Source organism: Parasteatoda tepidariorum, chromosome 10 (assembly GCF_043381705.1).
Source record: "Parasteatoda tepidariorum isolate YZ-2023 chromosome 10, CAS_Ptep_4.0, whole genome shotgun sequence".
In the NCBI taxonomy this organism is placed as follows: domain Eukaryota; kingdom Metazoa; phylum Arthropoda; class Arachnida; order Araneae; family Theridiidae; genus Parasteatoda; species Parasteatoda tepidariorum.
The window spans coordinates 45,827,829-45,849,636 of record NC_092213.1 but is presented as its reverse complement, the minus strand read 5'-3'; the positions used below and the strand labels follow the sequence as shown (position 1 = coordinate 45,849,636).

The following is a 21,808-nucleotide window of genomic DNA, read 5'->3' as shown; positions in this document are numbered from 1 at the left end:
TATATATATATATATATAAAATCACAAATAGAAATTAGAAATTGTAAATATAAATATTATAGAAACATCAACATAACGGCTATAAATATTAAAGTGAATGTGGTATTTTTTTAAAGCAACCATTTTTTTATTTTTTTATTATAAACACAAAAAAAAACCCTACAAAATACGATTCCTATTTAGTACATTCTAAGACAGAATAAAGCATCCATATTTTATTACAACACTCAAATATCCATCCATTGAAATATTATTACACTTAATGCCTCTGAATGGGGTTTTAACATTCCAGCAGTCAGCGATGCTTTTATTTATTCATCGGCGATGTTTAAGGCGATGTCTTTATCGACCGATTACGCTTTTCGGCCATTTCATTACAACCCATCTTTTATTCCATTTGGAGGAGCGCGTGATCAAAACAAAATGACGTCCCCTACCCAAATATTCTAGCTGAAGTGGAATTATCACCCAAATTGCGATTCTTGTTACGGCATACCAAGGTAAGAACAATGGAGGATTCTCTGTCCGAGTGAAAGATCGCCTTCAAGTGACCATAGATTTAGTCCGGCCCATTACGCAAGAATGCTCTTCCTGTACACGGGTGATTTTTAGTGAGATTATCTAACCGAACTCTCCGCCATTTTTGAGCACATTTTATTAATGCACGCAAAAATAGAATGAAAATAATTGGTTTTTAAATAGTAAGTATGCATGGAAGGTAATCATTTTTCTTTTCTATTTTTAAGCAATTAAGTGAATAATTATAAAGCAAGGTGAATCACTTAATTATTTTTGAAAAAGAAGAAAGACGAAATGAAAAAAAAAATGAAGAAAAAAAATTATAATCTCATTAAGAAAAGTATCTAATTATTAACTTAAGTAAAAATTATTGTCAAAAAAAGTAAAGGATAAGACTTGCATATAATGTGTAAAAATATGGATATCATATCAAAATACAGGGTGTTATGCATTTCTAAAAATCGTTGTGAAAAATAAATTGAAAAAAAAAGTATACACATTAAGGATCATAAATTAATATTTAATCCTTTCAAGGCTTGAACCGAAACGCTATCAAATTCTAACGAATCACTACTAAAGAAGATGAGTCTGGAAACATCAAAACCTGTTGGAAAAGTCAAGAACTGTCGGTAATAATTCAAACAAAAGTTTCATCGGGTAATTAAGCTGCTTATGTGGCTTTAAATCCCTTTCTTTACTCGTGGTTTGACAGATTTCGATAGCGTTTTTCCTCCATTTCCTTCTCTTTTTTTTATTAGCTTACATATTAATTTGTAAATCTTTAAGTTAGAATATTTTTTTGGTTCATTTTTAAACAGGGTTCTAAAAACATATTAATTGTAGTCATTCAGAAACACTCAGCATATTTTAATTTTTTTTTTTGTGGTCCTTATTCGAAAAATGCTAATGCATATTATAAGAATGAAATAACAGGTACCAATTATACATAGAATTTTGATGAAGCAAATGTAATATATGTTATGAAGTATTATTGTAAAATAAGTTATGAAGTATTATGAAAAATATAATTTTCCAAATAATACTCCAATAATTACCAGGTCACATTTACAAATCTCGTAAAAAATTACGTAGAGAAATACAGAATTTATGTATTTGTTTAATAAAGGAGACTTTTCAGTTGCGCCTTATTTTCCAAACCCCTTATATTTACATTTATACCACACTAAAATAATATTCGGAAAAAATATTAATAGAAATTTAAATAAAATAAAATGAAAATTTTAAAAACTACGGTTTTAAAGTAGGCGAAAAATCTGCTCTAGATTTTTGGTGGTCACAGAAGTTGATTGCGAAAATGACGAGTTCTACATGTTTGCTTTTGGTCTGACAAAAACAGATTTATTTTCACCTTTTTAGTCTACTATAAAAACGTGAGTTTCAAAATTTTTATTTTAATTTGTTATTTTCTGTTACATGTTTGTTTATGAAAATTTGTCCGAATTTGGATGGTGATAAAGCAGCAAAATTTTTGCTTGTAACATTTTGGCATCAGGCAAATTTACATCGAAGATGACAAATTTATATCGTGGAATTTACATCGACGATGTTATAATAACTACAACTCTGACTGGTTGCTAGGCAACCAGACGACTTTTTCTTGTTAATGTAATTATTTAAACTAACTGTTCATTGATGTCGCAACAGATGTGGCTGTAATTTTTGCTTACAGCGGTCTGAAAACTATTAAAACTTGCTTTGCTGTTAAGCACAGAAATGCATTTGCAATTTGAGTTCTAATTTAGCTAATCGGAATTTCAATTCAAGATAAATTTTAAATGACGATATTGTGACAGCAATATTTTTTTTTCTGTCTGTGTGATTAGGAAACGATTGAAATTTTTATAGTCATCTAGCGCAAGCTCTAGTTAAACCGTTAAAATATGAATGCTTAAACTAGTCGAAAATTTAATTAACGATAAATTATACCGGTATCATTCGGAAAACGATTGAAACTTGCATCGTCATCGACGAGGCTACTGTTAAAATTTCGTCATTCTAACTAGGCGCAAAGGAATCGAAATTTCGATTGGGAGATTCCGTCGCTACAGGCACGGGGAAAAAATAAAGTTAGAACAACAATAAATTAATTTGAACAGCAAATGAATCCAGCTTTTACTGGTAATGCTTTATTACGGATTATACAATTTCTAACTAATTAGACGCGATGATATCTCAATTAATGAGCGTGAAGTAATGTTGAAGGGGCGGTCGTGGTGGAATGTTGGGGGGTATCCGTCATGTGGCTCGCCACTTGTCTCTCCAGCCCCTTCACATAGCAGCTGGGGGTGAGCTACCGTGACGTTGTAGTAAGAGGAGAGGAAATCGGAAACTGCCGTTTCCTTCCAGGGGCTCCTAGACGGATATGCACTTGCAGTATATACACTCAAGAAGATCGCCCCGGCGAAGACCAATTTGCGTAATTCGCATCTGCCCCCTAAGCATCTGCTTCTCTGATAACGTCTCGCCTTGTTAACCTAATCCCCTGATTACAATAAATAAATAACTATCCCCACCCACACATCATTCAATTTGGAAGACGGAAAATTTATATCGGTTATCAATTTTGTGATGATTAAATGAAACGATGATGGTGATCATAATATTAGTGTTATGTTTAATTTACGCCATTTAATACGCTTCATGAATTTGTTAAATAAGAGTGGAGTAGATTTCCCTTCTTTTTTTATTTATTTCATCTAGTTTTTTTAATATTTTTTTATATATCAAATAAGTCCTTTTTTCTCTTTTTTCGCTGCTTCTTGATTTGAAAAAAAAAAAATTACAGGAAAACTCTTAATTCCAGCAAAAATGTAATGTGTAAAAAATATTGGAAAATACCAAAAAGGTATCTATGGTTATTATGTAAAAATAAATCTTTTTTTTCTATTTAAAAAAAAAAAAAATTGCAATATCAAATAGTATTTTATGTTTGTAATAGTTGATAACTACAAATTTTCAATTAAACACTGTATTTTTAGACAGAATTAAAAACTTTTTTTGATATTCAATTTCTCGAAATAAAGTTTGACTGTAAGTGATTTTTTCCGTTACAGTTCATGTGAATGTAACGTACATAACCCCATACCAGCATGTCGAGCATTGCGTTGGCTCTTCCACCTTAAATAACAACAGTAGTTTGATAAAGCAAAAGCATTTCATGTGATTTTATAAGCACTTCTGTAAGTTAACAGAAAATTCTGTTAAAGAGAACTGCTAAGCTGGAATTAAACGAAGTACTACCCTTCTAGGGAGTTAGATGAAACAGGATTAGTAGCGCCATCTAGTGAGTTGGATGGAGACGTTGTGACATCTAGTTAGTTTGAAATCCAAAGGTGGAATGAAGGTTGCACACTATTTCTGGGGGAAATTTGTGAAGCTTGGCAAAAGTGTGATCACCAGTCCTGAATGAGGAGTTTCCAGCACTACTTTTTTTTTACCATTGTTTAAACAATTATTTTCCATTTACCTTCACATGAATTAAAGTTTTTAAATGCACAACATTTTAAAGCTAATAACATGATTATCAAAAAGCACCATTGCATCATCTAACAGCACAACTGTGAATAATTGTAGCACTTTCGTTTTGTTTTTTTTTCTTTTTTTTTCCATCTACACAAAATCTGGTAAGCGAAAAATATGAGAAACTAGTAAAAAACTTAAAAACTATAGCAAACTACTTCAGAGTCACAGACAACACTGACATGTACCAGTGATGACTGTTTGATTTGGTTACAGCGTGAACTATAATGTAACCACTTCGTAATGAGATAAAGCTATGAGTATGTAGAGTTTGTCTCTACTTTAGCATTAAAAATCGATTGTATTTATGCTTCGGTTAGTTATTTTTGAATTATATTAAATTAAGTAAAAAATGTATTGAAATTGTCATCATTTATTATACTAAGAATAAGTTCAAATTAGTGTTAAACAAATTTCAACAATGGAAAATATTACCATTGTCTGAGCAAGCAGGGGTTTTTTTAATGCCTTCCCTCCGTTCTTAATATTTGTTAAGGATATTATTTGGAAACTTTTTTTTAATGGAATATGAAATATCGAGTTGTTAATAATTTGTATAAAAGTTTAAGGGATTTAATAATTTGTATATAGTTTAAGGGAGTGGGGGACAAAAAATTGAATGCTATTCAATTGGAGAAGTTTGTAATTAAATTGAGGTATAAAATAAAATTTTACGAACGAAACCGGAAGTTGCCAAGGAATCCTGAACAGCAGTCTTAATGGTTGAAAATAAACTAGGGGTAGAATGGAGATAAATTGTTTGATAACGGGGCTAACAATGTGACATCATGAGGTAAAAATCAACCAAAATATACTTAAATTATATTTATTTGATTTTTGAAGCCTGAATTTAAAGAGTTTTATAAACGAAAACGATTTTTCATCTGGTGAAATATGAGTGAATGTGTTTTGAGGAAAAATAAAAAGTATTCCAAAATTAAAGCTGTTGAATTCATAGAATTTCATTAAAAAAAGAATTTTTTTTTCTCTATTCAAATATGAGTAAATGTTTTTTGGGGGACGAATAAAATATGATTCAATATCAAAGCTACTAAATTTATAGAATTTCATTAAAGAAAAATATATTTTAATTTGTCAGTTTCATTTCATGCTTAAAATTACTTTTTAAGAAATAAATGACTAAAATAAAATGCAACAAGTAAAAATAAATGGAAAAAAAAAGATTCAAACATATAAAATGCATAAATATATTTTTCTATCTGATTTTCTTATATTTGTTTATTAATTGATTTTTTTTTTAATTTTTCTAAATTGTTTGTCAAATATGCGTGAATGTTTGTTTGAGGTAGAATAAAAAATTATTGAACATTAAATCGTCTGAATTTATGGAATTTCATTAAAGAAAACGATTTTACTCGAAAATAAGTGAATGAAGGAATAATAGATTTTATCTCTAAGTCTTCCTCCAATTTTTTTATGTTTCTCCACTCTCTCTTTCGAATGGTGCAAGAAATCTTAAAAGTAGAGGTGTTGGAGCAAACGGGAGAGAGCAAGCAGATAAGGTAGAGCGGAAACTGCGGCACCGGAAGCAGACGAGGGCAGGATACGCGGCCTTTTGTGCTCCGCCGAGGACACCTGTCGGAATTACAAAAAAACGACACCTCTCCTCTTGATCCATAAGAAATGCCCTATGTTGATGAGAAAAGCGCCTCTCTGCTCTCTCGCTAGCCGATGGAGTGGGATTCGAATGACTCGCCACTCAATTGGAGAATGGGTGGGTGTGCTTTAAAAAGTTCTTTTTTCTTTTACTCACAGACATTCCCCACTTTTTTTTCGAAAACTATTATCGGAATTAAAAATATATTTAAAAAAATGTCCCTAAACAGTGTTTATTCTTTTTTAGTTGAATTTAATATCTGAAATTATAATTTAAGAAATAAACAAAATAAAAATAAATAAAAAATATGTGAATAAAATACGTAGTAAAATAAATATACGTGAATAAACAAATCAAAGGAATTAAATGAAGTAAATACATAAAATACAGATAAATAAATAAATGAATTAAGCAAGTAAATAAAATAAAATAAAATAAAATAAAATAAAATAAAATAAAATAAAATAAAATAAAATAAAATAAAATAAAATAAAGTAAAATAAAATAAAATAAATGAATCAAACAAATTAAGTAAATAAATGGAAATTTCTGTTTGATAATTTTCTTTTTTAAAATTATTTGTATTTTTGTCAACTTACTTTTACCTACATTGCTAGAAATTTTAAACCTTGTTGAACCCAAATACCATTAGAATTTGCCGAAACCTTAATAAGGAGCCAAGATGAACCCTATTGTCAAATAAATTAAACTTTATTAAACATGATTATGAAATCCAATTTATTACGTTTTTCAGATTGGGGTTACATTGAACATATTTTTTTAAGAATGTACTGTGTCAAAATGCGACTTTTGCACATAATTGCAAAACTTAAAATTATTAATATTAAAAGATAAATTGAATTTTGATAAAAAAAAAAGTATTTATTGTGCATACATTTAAAGGACTTAGGTTAACGTCAGAAATTAAACGCAAAAAATACTTTATTAAAAACTTGTATATGAAGCTTTTTTGAATCCTATTTCTTAAACATCTACTTATCACTCTTCTTAAATTTTCATTTAATATGCTTAATTTAAATCTTACCTAATTTAAATATTGTTTAATCTCAACTATACTTTATTTGAAAGTAAATCAACTTATCCTTAGAAGCTAAAATTAATCTTAATCACAAAAGGCGTACAATACGAGCTTACAGAAACTACACAAGTATGCACTAGCGTACAAATTTTTTTTTTACAAAATTGAAGCCCGTTCAATAGTTTGTAATGAAATATGACTTTATTTTCATTACTATTGATGAAATGTCAAACGAAAAGAGAGTTTACGTTACTTAATGTATTCCACAGCTCTGCAGTCTCGAAACATTGAACTCATTTCAAAATACAAGGAAATTCCTGAATTACATTTCGGGACCAAGTACACTTTCGTGAATGAGTTTCTTGAGTGGAATCAACCATTATTTGTGACCTATAAAACCTATAAAACAGCCAACGATACTATTAGTACCACCATCAGTGATGACTGACGATAGTAATTTTTAAAGTACCGAAACGGCTGTCTGCCTCCTCTAACGGTATGATTGGTTTGATTCGTGTTTGTTACGATTTATACAACCTTCATTTTCCCTCCTCTCCTTTTAAGGACACAATAGAATTTAATGAAAGAACGTAACTAGTTCAAAATTCAAAAAATAAGCTGAATAAACGTAATACATTAGAAGTATTTATATTTATAATAATTAAAAGCAACTTTTATAAAGTTCTATGGGTAAGAAATTATTAGAAACTTGATTAAGTAAATTATATTAAGACGGGGAGAGATTAAGTTAAAAAACTTTTAATGACCGTTAAAGAGTATTTGAAAGAGTGAATTATATTATTATTTAAAATAATATATGAAGCACCTGAATTCCTAATTTTTGAAAGAGCGGAAAGAAGGGGTGGAAAAAATGTACCGGAAGGAAAGCACTAGAAAAAAGCAGTCGGGAAAAAGTACCACTTTAACACTTATATAAAATTAACGACCTCTTCAATTCGGACTTTTGAGCCCGAATTTAATGTAATAAAATATCAATTTAAGTATAACCAGTTATTTAAAAATAAAAAATAAATAAATAAAAAATTAAAATAAATTAAAAAAAATTAAAATAAGTAAAAAAAATTTAAATAATGAAAAAATTTAAAAAAAATATAAAGAAAACTGGTTAATATCTTAAGATAAATTTGAACTTTACAGAAACGAACTTTTAATAATTTATAATTTTTTTTAATTATAAATCTTTTATAGTGTTATTATAGACAATGCATAGTTAACAGTAGTAAATAAGGGGATAATCTTGTAACAAATTAAAATATTAACAAAAATGAGAAAATACTTCATTTTTAATAAAATTAATGAAAATAACAAAATTAATTAATATTTTTAAAAATAATAAAATATGATAAATAATAAAAAATAATTATTGTTTAAATAAATAAAATAAAAAAGAGTAGTTGAAAAAGTATTAACATACAATTATTAAATAACTATTCAATAAATTTAATTATTGAAATTTGGAAAATTTTTAGAGCTGCTTAAAACTTCTAATCGTCAAGTTAAAAATTATGAATTACGAACATTTCTTTCCCATGAATCTTAAATTAACTCTAATATATTAATAATTTTTTCGATACGTGACCAATATTCGAATAAATATGTAATTACAAAAAATTCGGGCTGAACGACCCGAATCAAATCGGCCATTTAAAATTCATATAGTTCTTAAAGTGGGCATATTTTCGATATTTTTTTTTTCCTTAATGTTCAAATCTCTTATTATAAGTTTACTATTATCGTTGAAAAGGGAGGAGTTTAAAATTATTATAAAAGTGTTTACAGCACATAAATTTCAACGAATAAACATTTTTTCATCAAATGTGCTCTGATTTATGGAGGTAAAACATAATTTATATAAAGGGAAAAAGGAAGAAGAAATTTTTTGGACAGGAAGGATCTTAGTCAGAAGAGCCACCTGATGACGTTGCACCAAATTGGAGCTGTAAAAATGCCACACGCTCTCGCGAATAACGGGGTGAGTCTTCTAGAAAGGATTTCCTTCAGCTGCCTTCACTTTCACTGCACTGCAAAGATGCTTATGCATTCCTAGACCCATCTCTCCTCTCAATATCGTTAAACTAGTTGAGATCGAATTATAATAAATTTTTACTTCTTTTTTTTTTTTTTAACTTTCTATAGTTTTTCAACTTTATATACTTTTTTAATTTTCTATAATTTTTCAACTTTTTATACTTTTTTAATTTTCTATACTTTTTCAACTTTTTATAATTTTTTAACTTTCGATTAAGTTTTTTTTTCTAATGTTTAAATGTTAAGTTTCTTAGTCAAATTTGCAAAAGAATTTTTATAGGGTTTTCATTCATTTCTTATTTCGAAATATAGTTGAACCTCGGTTTAACGAACCCCTATTTACCGAATTTCACGATTTAACGAATTTTTTGTAGTTAATCAAGTGGATTTACAGGAAACAATGAATAGCGACTCTAACACAGAAGTCGATGATAATGAATCTCCAGTGAAAACTGTTACCTTTTTCTGATGCCTTGCATTGTTTCGAAGCAGTGAAAGCTGACCGAATGCAGTAAATAAAGGAGTCTTTTCTTCTCTTCGTGACGTCGAAAAAATAACTATTTAAAATGAGAAATCAAGAGAATAAACAAATCTTGTTCACGAGATGTTTCAAAATTTCGAATTAATCAGCGTGTCATCATTCACTGTATTTTAAGTTCCTGAATAAAAAGTGTAAGATTTATATTTATTTCGTTAATTTGCTTGTTAGAGATGTTCGGATATTCCTTAAGGTTAGTCAATTTTTTTTTTTAATTTGTCCCCGAGATTACGAATTATCCCCGATTTAGCGAATAATATTTTCGGTCCCTATGACTTCGTAAAATCGGAGTCCGGCTGTATTTTAAAATGCTGTTTTAAAAATTGATAATCTCTAACAATATTTTTAAAAAAATATTTTTAGCTTTTAAAAACAGTTTTCGAAAAATAAAAAAATTTGTGAAAAAAAATACGCATTCTTTGATTGGTATCTAAAATATTTGCATAGATTAGTATCTAATATATTAGATAAGCAAATTTCAAATTAATTTATAAAGACATAATTAAACAAATGAACCTTCTTCCATATTGCGAAAAAACTATTATCGACTTGGACTTGAATATAAAAAAGATTATATTATTAACTGCATATAACAATATTACTTGAGGGATGTTCAAATATTACTGGGAGTCATGTGATTTGTTTAATTTTGCTTACAAGAGGAATAATGCTTACGTAATACATTATTTTCAAAATTTACTTAATATGCAAATGAAAAAGGTAAAAAATTAAAGTTACACATAGAAGATTTCAAAAGTGGAATAAAAACTAAAATCGGGGAACGAAAACAATTCGAAAAATAAAAGTTCTTCTAAGAGCTTTAGAGATTAAGAGTTATGAACACGAAAGATTCCTAAAGAATATTCTACTCAAAATTTTATTAAATAAACCATTAAATACGTTTAATCAAAGTTACATCTTTTTCTTTGAATTTAATCCTAAAACTAGATTACTTGAGTAAATGTCAAAGTAGAAGCAAAAACCAAAGGGGGGAAGTGTTGCATCCAGGGACTAATATAAGGGACCTTTATATCTATGGTTTTATCTTTTTTAACGTAAGCAAGGGGGGAGGCGTTGCTCAAAATTGACAAAAATATGCTTACGTAATATTTGAAATACTTCCTGTCATTGATAAAAAATTAAAAGAAAGAAATAGTTGAAAACATTTTAAGCCTAACTTGGGAGGAAAAATATTCCCGTGAGCTTCTGCTGAAGTTTTAAAACCATTCTAAAAAAGGAATGAGCACGTTTGTTGCAATTAGAATTTTTTTTCTCTGACGATTCTGAGTACATCTGACCGATTCCATTGGTGATTGGAAAAATGAAAATAATTTTTGTATCCATCTACTAAGGTTTTAGTAGATCGAGTACCGTTTGAATATGATTTTATAATTTCTAAACTATTTATTTTTTCCTAATCTGCGTAATTTCAAAGACCATTTACAACCGAGAAGGCTCAGAGGGATAGATAGAGTATTCTCCACACAGTGAAAAGATCCAGGTTCAAATCCTGGCAATAAAATCAAAGCTCGATTTTAATACTATTCCCGGCTAAAGCCGACAGCAGTGGACATGTAGAATATTCCCTTTATGTTAAGTTAATCGATGAGGTATGTGTGGTTTTCCTCTTCATGTAACGCAATGCAGGCTATATCCAGTAAAATTTCCTTCACGAAAGCAAGATATCCTTATGATTGATTAAATTATTCTGCTTTCTGTGTTGAATTCAAGATTGCAAAGCTAAAGAGTTGAACATTGATAACCACAAATCCAAAGTAAATCGGCTGCTCAACACCGGTTAAAGCAATTTCTCCGACATTTCAAGAAGCTGGTCTTCGCTATGCTCAGGTCGTGATTCATCATAAGATCTGAGAGACCCGGGCCTAAATGTCCCCATATTTCTAGAGATCCCCTAACTGTTACATAAATTTGATTTAAAATTACGATTATTGGATCTCCGGTCCTGCCAGTTCTGCGCCTATAGCCACAAGAGTTTTAAATCAATCCCTGTGATGATTTTTAAATTATTCCATTTCTTACTCCTCCCCCCGTCCTTTAAGTGGTGTGAAAAGTCAATCCCAACTTGTTTCATACATAAACATAAACTTCGTCGAGTTTGTAGAACTGATTGCGAAGAAGAAGAAGAAGAAAGAAATAAACATGGTATAGTTATTAGACTTCTCAAATATGGCTTAAAATAAAAATATTTTGCGGAGTTAAAAAAAAGAAAAAAATAATTCCTTAGTCTTCTAGAATTGTAGATTTTGTTTTTCTTTTTCGCCCAGTAAGTAAATTGGTTTGATTTGTGATTATATAAGTTTACTATAAAATTGAAAAATGGTGTTACACAACTTAGATGTGCGCAGATATCAGTGGTGCTGCCATCTATCGGTTAGTGAACATAGTTGAGCTTTTGGGTCAATGTCTTCTCCACCCATGTCACAAGGTCAGTTTTTAATTCGCGTCTTCGCTTTTGACTGTGAAAGCGACATCGTCCTGTTATAGGTGTGTCACGTTTAAAACGGAAAAAATAATAATAAAAGCTAATATCGTGAGTTATCTCAGAAATTCCATACCTTATTGTTTCTTAACTGTTGCATTCAAGAGTTTACAGCAAATCGCATATTTTATGCGTAAAAGCTTAGGAATTATGTCTGAGTAGGAAAATTAACTATAGATTGTTATTCTGCCCGATGCAATTATGAAAATTAAAAGAGATAAATAAAAACAATGCATTTCTAAGAATAAAATTCTAAAATTAGTCAATTTCAGAATTTTATTCTTAGAAATTTTCGTTATTTTCTATTTGAGGGAAAATAAAAGAGAAACAATTTAGTTTTACTTGTAGTTTTATTATAAAGGCCAGATAATTTATACGTTTCTAGTACCGGTACTTATAAGGATATAAATAGAGTATATGAGTGATATATGAAGGGTGAGCTGTAGGGAAACAAGCGGGGCCTGATTACCCATTAGGCGAGTCTAGGTCATGGCCTGGGGCCCCCGATGATTAGGGGCCCCCTTAAAAAAATTTTTTTTGAAAAAAAGTTTTAAAAAATTAAGAAAAACAATGATTTTTTAAAAAAAAATCAAATTGAAATATATATTAATAAAATACGATAATTTTTTTAGTTCTAATGTAACAAAATAAAGTAAAATTTAATTTTTTATTATTTATTTTTATTTTAAATTTGCTTTCTGAAATGAAAAGATATATAAATACTTTTATATTTGAATAAGTAAAAAATATACGAGAAAAAAAATCTAAGTATCCCAAACAGTTGAATGGCCTAGGGCCCCCCGTGAGCTTAATCCGGCCCTGCAAACAGGCAACCAAAACGTTCTCGTATTTGTAATTGAAACGTGCGCAAAACAATGAGATTTCTAACACATATTTAAATTTTAAAAAAAAAAAAAAGATGAGAGATTCGTATAATTTTAGAACAAATATTACACGATAAAGCTTTATAAAGGTAAAGCTGTAAAGGTTTTGTTGAATAATAACGTAATCATAAATTCGTAATTTTTGATTTGATTCGTAATTTTTGAATTTTTGAGGGTAGGTTAAAGGATCAAATTTTTAGGAACCAGTAGGTCATGGTATAGAAAGCAACGTATTGGTAAAACAGTAAAGTTGGTAAAGATTTGTAGTTGAGATTTGTAGACCCCTGGTGGTAGTGGATATGTACACCGAAGAGCCATTACTTTATGATCACCCTGCTAATAACATGTAGGACCACCTTTAGCCCTCAAAACTGCTAGCACCCGCCGTGGCATTGATTCCACAAGGTGCTGATAGGTAGTTTGAGGTATCTGGTACCAAGCGCTCACCAACTGGTCCTGCAATTCCCTCACATTGCGATGGGGTATCGTGGCAGCACGAATTTGGTTTTCCAAGTAGGACCACAAATGCTCTATTGGATTAAGGTCAGGTGAATTTGGGGGCCAAGACATGACTTGAAAGTCACTGGAATGTTCCTCGACGATTCGACCCTTATGACATGGTGCATTATCCTGTTGGTAAACACCATCCCCCGCAGGAAAAACTGTTGCCATGAATGGGTGAACCTGGTCTGCAACTATGTTCAAGTAGCTTACAGACGTCAGGGATTGTTCTATGAGGATTATGGGTCCTAATGAGCTACATGAAAGCATTGTTCCTGGGCGAGAAACCATGAAAACCTGGGCGAGCCCATTGTTATAGATGGAGGGTGGTTATAATATAATGGCTCTTCGGTGTAATTTTCTAGTAATTCCTTTGTCTTAAAAAATTATAGATTTGTGAAATATTCTGAAAATATTCAATAGATCTAATATCTTCGGTGGAATTTAAAATTTTTTTGGTAGCAATATAACTCGGATCGTCATCAGACCAATATTCGAGAATCTTGTCTTAATGGTCATTGAAAAACGATAATTTACCGAGACCAGTAATGGCGAAACTTTTTTGATTAGTGTGAGAGTTGAATTACGATTTACTATTTTCGGATGCTTGGCAAGCCATTTCTAATTAATTTTCACAGTTAATTGTCTTCTTAGAAAATAATCTTTAAGCCGTTGTATTTGAATTTTAAACTATAAAATTACATTATGTAACTATATTTGCTTCTTAGTTATTAACTTGCTTCAAATGGAAATCGAGTAAAAAAAAAGTATTTTAAAAGCATTTTAGTTTATTACTAAGCGAAGGCGAAATATCCTGTAACAGGCACTCTTTGAACTAAGCAGCTTGAGATAATTAATGCTAATATTTTTAATTTTTTATAGATCTTTTATACAATATAGCCATTCAAAGTGGAGGGGTACTATAGTCAGCCTTGCACCTTGGAAAATGTCATAATAGTCCCTAAAATCATACAATCCACCTACTGCTAGCAATGGAAGTGTTTTCTTATTTTTTAATGTTTTCACTGTGTTAGTGAACAAAAGTAATACATGTACTTCATGCGTGCCGCAGAAATGTCTGTCTCATGTCGCTCAGTGGCACGCATGCCATGGATTCGTCAGTCTTAACCTAGACAGATCCTAATTAGAATTGTATAATTAGCGAGATATTTTATAGCCATTCTTCTTCTTCTTTGTCAGCGCAACAGCCCCTTGCAGGCCTTGGCTGCCTCAACAGCTGACAAACGCCAGCGCATCCTATCCATAGCAACTCCCTTCCAATTTTTTATAGCCATTACTAAGCCACATATTGAACTTACGCAGAATTTTCTGATTCAGCCACATTTATCAGAACCAATTAACTTCTTATATAAGATCGATATTCTAAATAGGTCTATATAAACAAAATCTTTAGGCTTTCAATCGTATGTCCCTGTAGAACAGTGTTCTTGGCGTATGTCCCTGTAGAACAATAGTTAGCCCAACTGGGACTGAGACCAAATTGTTGCTCATTAACTTCTTGATTTTTTAGTTCATGTCCTTATAGAACGATAGTTAGCCCAACTGGGATCAAGGTCAAATTGCTACCCATCAATTTCTTGATTTCTCAGAGTATGTCCTTGTAGGACCATAGTTAGCCCAACTGGGACTAAGATCGAATTGTTACTCATTAACTTTTTGATTTTTTAGTGCATGTCCTTGTAGGATCATAGCTAGCCCAACTGGGACCAAGATCAAATTGTTGCCTACCAACTTCTTGATTTCTCAGAGCAGCATGTCCTTCTATGACCATAGCCTAGCTGGGACTAAGATAAAATTGTTGCTCATCAACTTCCAGGCAAATGATCTATCTTCTTGAAGCTAATTTGCAAAGATTTGTGTAATTAAATAATAATATAATCGCGTACTTATCGAGGAGCTTTTATTTAAATTCTCGTTTTTCAACTCAGAATTAATTGATTTTAGGTTCAATGAAAGTTCTTACTATTTTATAGCTTTGAATTTGAATACGTAAGTAAAATAATAAAATAACACCCTGTCAGTCCCGCATGTAGGTAAAGTATCAGCATACTGTGAAACAGCTAGTGGAAGAAGAAACAAAACCTTCAAGTTTACCCCCTAACGATTTTATAGTGTATAGATGCGTTAGCGTAAACGTTCCGACACTATTTTATGGCTTTTCTAGAGCAAACGGCTATTCATTCCTTTCGAATACAACAGCTTCCCGCGAAGTTTCATCAGCAATGAATATGTCGGCAACTTCAACAATAGTTTCTTTAATTGGTTACTTGTTAAGCTAAATCGTTTATGGAACAAGAAAGTATATTTATTAAGGGATTTTACTTTACCTTCCTTCCTTTTTCTTTTCTTTTTTATTAAGTATGCATTTGTTTTAGAAGCTAGTATACTTTATTATAAAGCTGTGCTTGTTTATTTATATTTTTATTTTCAATCAGATTTATGATATAAATATTCAAGTTAGTTTTATAATGTCTATTGGGCATGATATTTCAGAAGTTCTTTTATGGATTCAATACAGATATCTTTATGGAATCTTTATCTTTATGGAACAGATACTTTTATGGAATCTTTCGATTTAATCTAATGTGTTCATTTACTTATTTCCGTGAGGATGGCCACGAACTTTCGTAAGTAAAGGTTCAGAAAGTACTTTGTGCCGGGATTTGTGCTAATTTCGTTCCATTTCTGTCTATTAATACCAAGAGTAGGCATTCATAGAACCGGATAGTGCGAATTTAATTCCGATAGCATACATTAACATTAGTTCCTAGCATACATTAGCACAATAAATAAAAAATAAAATAAATAATATTCCTTTTATAATTCTAAAAAAATGGAGTTAAAACTACGAAACTATAAAAAATAAATGAATTTAAAAAGAATAAGTTATAAAATAAAATTTAAAAAAAAATCTCATAAGAAAAAAAATCTTAAAATCTTCTAAAAAGATTTAGCTGTGTTGGTGATTTCTGCGACAGAGAAATTTCAGGCTAACATTTATAATGATTGTTCAAGCAAATGCGAAAACTTCGCTGTTTGAATTGCGAAAAAAGTATTTAAAAAATAGTTTTGAAATGTAATACCAAATGTTTTGCAAATCATGTTCTTTGGTAATGTTATTAAATTCGTATTAAATGCAAGTATCTTTGTAAAATCACACTCAACAAAAAATAAATAAATAAAAGAATAAATAACAAAATAAGGAAATAAATAAATGGGGAATAAATAAAAGACTAAATAACTAAATAAAAGAATAATAAATAAAAGAGCAAATAATAATTTAAAAACAAAAATTAGAAATTTGTATCTTTTTTCCTTACTTATTGCCTTTGGATTTTATTTTGTACCTCTCCCAAAATTTTTTTCTGTAACTACTATCAAAAGATTGTAGAATCGCGATAGTTTCCATTATATTAAGGAAGAACCTTAAATAAAGCAATAGTTTTTTATGGGTAATTTTTAAAAAATGTAGATCAAAAAAAATGTGTTCGCATTTTTTAAAAAAAAATTTACTGGGCAAGCTAAAAATGCCTTATAAATTACAAATACCTTTAATTTATTTAAAAAAAAACACGTACAAATTTGCAAATTGTATGTTTTATAGTTGGGAAAATATATGCATAAAACATGCCGGGAAGAGATTTGTTTAAACCACACTAAAAAAGGTACAAAAATAAGCCTACCGTTCCATAAAATCGTTAAAATCCTTCAAAGTAATTTAATATTTCGGAATTTATTTTAGACCTATTCAAAAATAAGAACAAGTAGGAAAAAAAATTTAAGGGCCCGTACATTTTTTTATACATACTTTCTTGAAAAGTTAGGTTTCTCTCTAAGATTTTGAAGGAAAAAAAATATTATTTCCTCCTTTTTCTTTCCTTAAAGGTGGCTTAGTACCCTTAAATAATATACCCAAAAGTTTGTGAGTAGGAAAAATTTCTAAGGATTAGAATTTTGAATTTTCGTGCTGCCCTTCTCCGAATTCACTGCACGAATCCAGAAAATTTCAAAAGCATTTTCTCGTCTGAGCTCATAACTTGAACTAATCTTCACTTATTGACTTCAGAAATAAACGCATATTTATAATATTTTTTTTTAAATTGCGTAAGATTATTAAATGTTACAGCATATTTTTTATGAACAATTTTCTGGGGATTCACTTTTAAGAAAATACAACTTTTTTTAGGGCACTTCGTGCAAAATTTAGGCTACAAAAAAAAAATTACTGCAGTTGGTTTAGCCGTACGCTCTTCGAGGAGAAAAAGCAAATTTATTGAACAAAATCAGTATACAAATATTTTGTTTTGAATCGCTTTAGTCAACTACTATAGTTCACTAGTTGTTTAATTGAATAAGATATAATAGTGAATTTAAAAGTGTAAAAAACCTCGCTTATAAAAGTAATTAAAGCATCACAACTTTGGCTTGGTCTAGTGAAAAACAAATTATATTTCAAAAGTCCAAGGGAAGAGAGAATGAGAAGCAGGCTGTGTACAGAATGGCGTACAAAGAACTAGTTGTGAAATTAAAATGTTTTTCAAAATTTTGGTTTATTCCATCCTTTTGCTGAAGACAAAACTCCCAAAACATGTTTAATTTTCCTGCTGCAATAATAACTAAACCCTGTAAATTATTATTCCGTCCGAAATAAAGCGAGCAACAATATTTGCTCTATATTTAAGCTCATAAGCATTTTCAATAAATCATTCCACCATTTACACTTTCAAAGTCTATTTCTGAAACCCCGGTGGTTCAGAAAATTTTGCCGCTATGTCTTACCTCCTAAATAAGAGATAATAAAATACAATTTGAATTATTCTCATCTTACTTCTCTTTGGAAGAAAAGTACCATACATCTATATCACTTAATCAATTAAACATGAGCATAAGACATCATTTCTGCTCATTCAACTAATTGAGGAAAAAATCATTTGACTTAAGCGGCCACGTAATACCTTCAATTAAACTCCCAGACCGATGATTCTTGGAGCTGTAGGGATTTACCTACCGTCAAGAATCGTCTCTCAAAGATGCTGAAGTAGCCGACAACGCTGGGGCCCCTCACTTATTAGTTTCCTGTAAATAATTCATGAATTTCGAACCCAAATGCTGATTCCCGCAGAGAGATTTACGCCATTGCCGATTGACTGTTCATGTATGCCCCAATTAGGCACCGTCAGAAAACACATAAAACTGTTCGTGAGTCACTCTGAAGTTATAATTGATAGGATCAAGTAACTCATCATATGATAATTATCTTCATCAGGTTTGCTGGATATGCAAAGTGTTTTTATTGGAATCTCGGGGTGCTTCAATCACCAGCGAAGAATGTTTAATTGCATTAAACATTCGCATTTTTGTATCACTTTCTATGGTGTGTTTATTTTTTATTTAAAACTATTTTTGATTAGAATCCATGGGTTTTAGAAAATTACGTCGATAAATCATTCCGCAAACAGCTTTTGAGCCAAACAGCAAATCAAATTTTTCATCACTTGCCAAAAAAGGTCGCTATACTGCTACACCAAAATGCAATAAACTGGTAACGAACTGATTCATCTCTTCAAATATAAAGTCTCTCTGTATATAAAAGTGATAATCTGTTTGAATATCTGTTTGCTAATGATTCGAGAACGGTAGCATCGATTTGGAACGTATTTTTTAAAACAATTTGCAAATTTTCATGTGGTGGTTTGTGAACAATCAGCTCTTTAAGGTGATATATGGTTCGGGAACAGTATCGAAAATATGAAATTTCATGGATGAAAACCAATAATATAGAATAAAATGCTTGCATGGAAATAGCATCTTAATAAAATATTTAAAAATAGAAATCGACGGAACCACAAGAAAAAATTAATTATCCTTTAAGTTCGCTAAACTCATAGTTTAAAAGCGGAAGTAAAGCATGCTAGAAACAAATAAGCTGGCTAAGAAAGGGAAATATCGCGATATATTTTTGAATATGCATTAAAATTAGTACTTATTAAACACAGTTGTTGATACTTGTGTGAAGGACAACTCGAAAAAGCAGCCGCCAACACACTGCCCTTATAAAAGATAAGCAGAAAACGAAAAATTGGTCCCAACAGATGCCATAAACGATAGATACATATAGATGCCATAAACGTACATAAATTATGTATTCAAGTACTGAAATTTATGGCATATATGAGTAAAGTTTCAACCCCTGGGTAATATGCCATTATGGGTATGCCATAAACTTACATAATATATTTAGTACTCAAATTTAAGACATATATCAGTTAAGTCTCAATCCATGGGTCTAAGTAATAAGAAAAATTTTTAATAGCAAAAATCTTTCGTCTAGGCTTTAAAAAGTTAAATAAAACTGGTTGCCAAGCTAAAGTCCATTTTAATTTCCGATTAAGCGTGGCAAATAAATGTAAAGACTGATTTTAATTTTTCAGCGTTATGGTTATGCTGTCTTTTAGTTCTGGAACAGCACCATTACACTGAACTAAATGATTATTTTTACTTTATAATGCGTTTTAAAATGTATTGTTTACTGTTTTAGATCTATGTATTCTTTTAACCTAAAAGAATTAATAACAGTGAAGTTCGTTTTGTTTTGGCATAAGAACCATTACAAATAAAATACATTAGCTCGCATAATTAATACTAGCAAATACGGGTACAGTTTAATTTTGAAAAAGTTGCTAGTTTGATTTATTATTCATTAAAAGTGCTATTGAGACTTTTGCACTTTTTTAATGTTAGAATACGTTGTGCTAAACATTTTAATAGCAAATAACAAAGATACCAAACGGAATATGTAAGAGAATATAATGAGAGTTAACTTTTCGTATAAGCAAAAAGTTGTGCATGTGTTTTTTAACTTAATTAATCGGCTAATTTGAAACTAAACTTACTTAGTATCAATTTGTGTTTAGAGTAAATTCTATTCATCGAAACTGCAACACTATTTTTAAAACTTTAAATGACTTTAGTGATTTTTCTTACATTGTCTAACTTCTTCGATGACGGGATCGTGACCAAATAAGGCAAGGAAATTTTAATCAATGAATTGGTTATCCAAAGTAAAAACAATCAAGTTTTTTAACGTTGCATCAGTCATTCATTGCACTAAAGTGTATAGTAGATGGATTACTTGTATGATATTTGAGCAATTTTTTACATTACCTGGGTACTTTTGTCAATACATGTATAAATATTAAACTGTTGGTTTTTTTAGAGTAAATAGAAGAACTTTCAAGAAAAACGTCAACAATAAAATTTAATCAATATTTTCATTACATAATTATTTTTAGAATTTTAATATAGATTGTAGAATAGCAATAAAATATTTATCGCGCATTATTTTTTAAGCAAACTACACCAGTAACGCAAAAATGAAAATTAAAAATTTATTTTAAGTGATTCCTTGTGAGTATTTTATTATTGTTTTTCGCTAAAAATATTTGAAGCTTTAAAATTATTTGAAATAAGCAATGATTCTGTCATCAAAAATGTTCTAAGATTAGCTCAAAATTTTTAGTGTTAACTTGGCACAGTTTAATACGCACAGTTTCAGTTACTATCAATGGTCTCAACCAATTTTCTCTACTTACCATCTACGAAGTTAAAAAAAATCTTGCAAATCACTTCAGTTAAGAATTTTTCAAAATACGGGAAATTTATTTAATACCAGAAACTATAGAATGTTTATAAATATAAATGAAGTATAACGTTGCATAAGTTATTAAATATTGAATAAAGAGGTAATCAACAAAAATGTTAAAAGATGGATTTGAAATATAAATCCATAAAAAAAAACACTAGAGAAATGTTCGTACAAAGTAAACACACATATATTGTATTTAATCTACATTTCATCCACAAGGTTGGAAAATTCTCAAGTTTTTCACTTGATCCAAACATCTTTTAAAACATAGTAAATTTACATAACATGAGAAGCAATAAGTTAAACATTTATATTTGATTAAATCATTAAACATTTCATGGAAAGGTAACTGATAGAAAAGCTAAAAGACAAGGGCGAAATTGAAGCATCAATACAATGGGACAACTAGAGAAATAGTCATATTCAATAAATAAAAAAAACAATTTCAATAAAAAACAACTACCTAATATCTAAGCAGCTGTAAAGCTTTCATAATATGGTAAATTTATTTAAAAGAAACATGAAGGGAAATTATGTTGCTTATTTAATTAATATTTTCTAAATTGCAATCGGATGTGATAACGATATTACTTATTAATAATTTAACAATTTGTTAATTTAAAGTAAACAAATTGACTTACCCATTCCGTTGACGTCTTGTGTTTCATTGCAAAATAATGTTCGATATAAATAATACAGTTTCCTTATTTTTCGAAAATTCTCGAGCTATATATTTTCAGATAAAGACACTTTAGACAACTAAAATTTCTCTAACCCTATTTATTAGTTTATACTTGAACTCAGTTTTATATATTTTTTTTTCCAAATAAAATATGGATTCCAAAGATGGCTTTAGAATATTTGCAAGTAATTATATTGTCATTTAGCCAATTTTTTTTTTCAATTAAACTCGGAAGCATTAAGAAATAAAAGTTAAAATTCTAATACTTCCTC

General features: G+C 29.7%; 1 protein-coding gene across 1 annotated transcript in view; it reads right to left on the bottom strand.

The window, feature by feature from the left end:
- The window catches only part of LOC107448055 (pro-epidermal growth factor), a 127,109-nt gene extending 105,514 nt beyond the window's left edge, over positions 1–21,595 (bottom strand). Inside the window, exon 1 of the mRNA XM_043040243.2 lies at positions 21,496–21,595. Within this exon, the coding sequence (XP_042896177.1) occupies positions 21,496–21,499 (4 nt within the window). The 5' untranslated portion in view covers positions 21,500–21,595. The remainder of the gene's footprint in view (positions 1–21,495) is intronic.
- Positions 21,596–21,808: the final 213 nt, after the last annotated feature.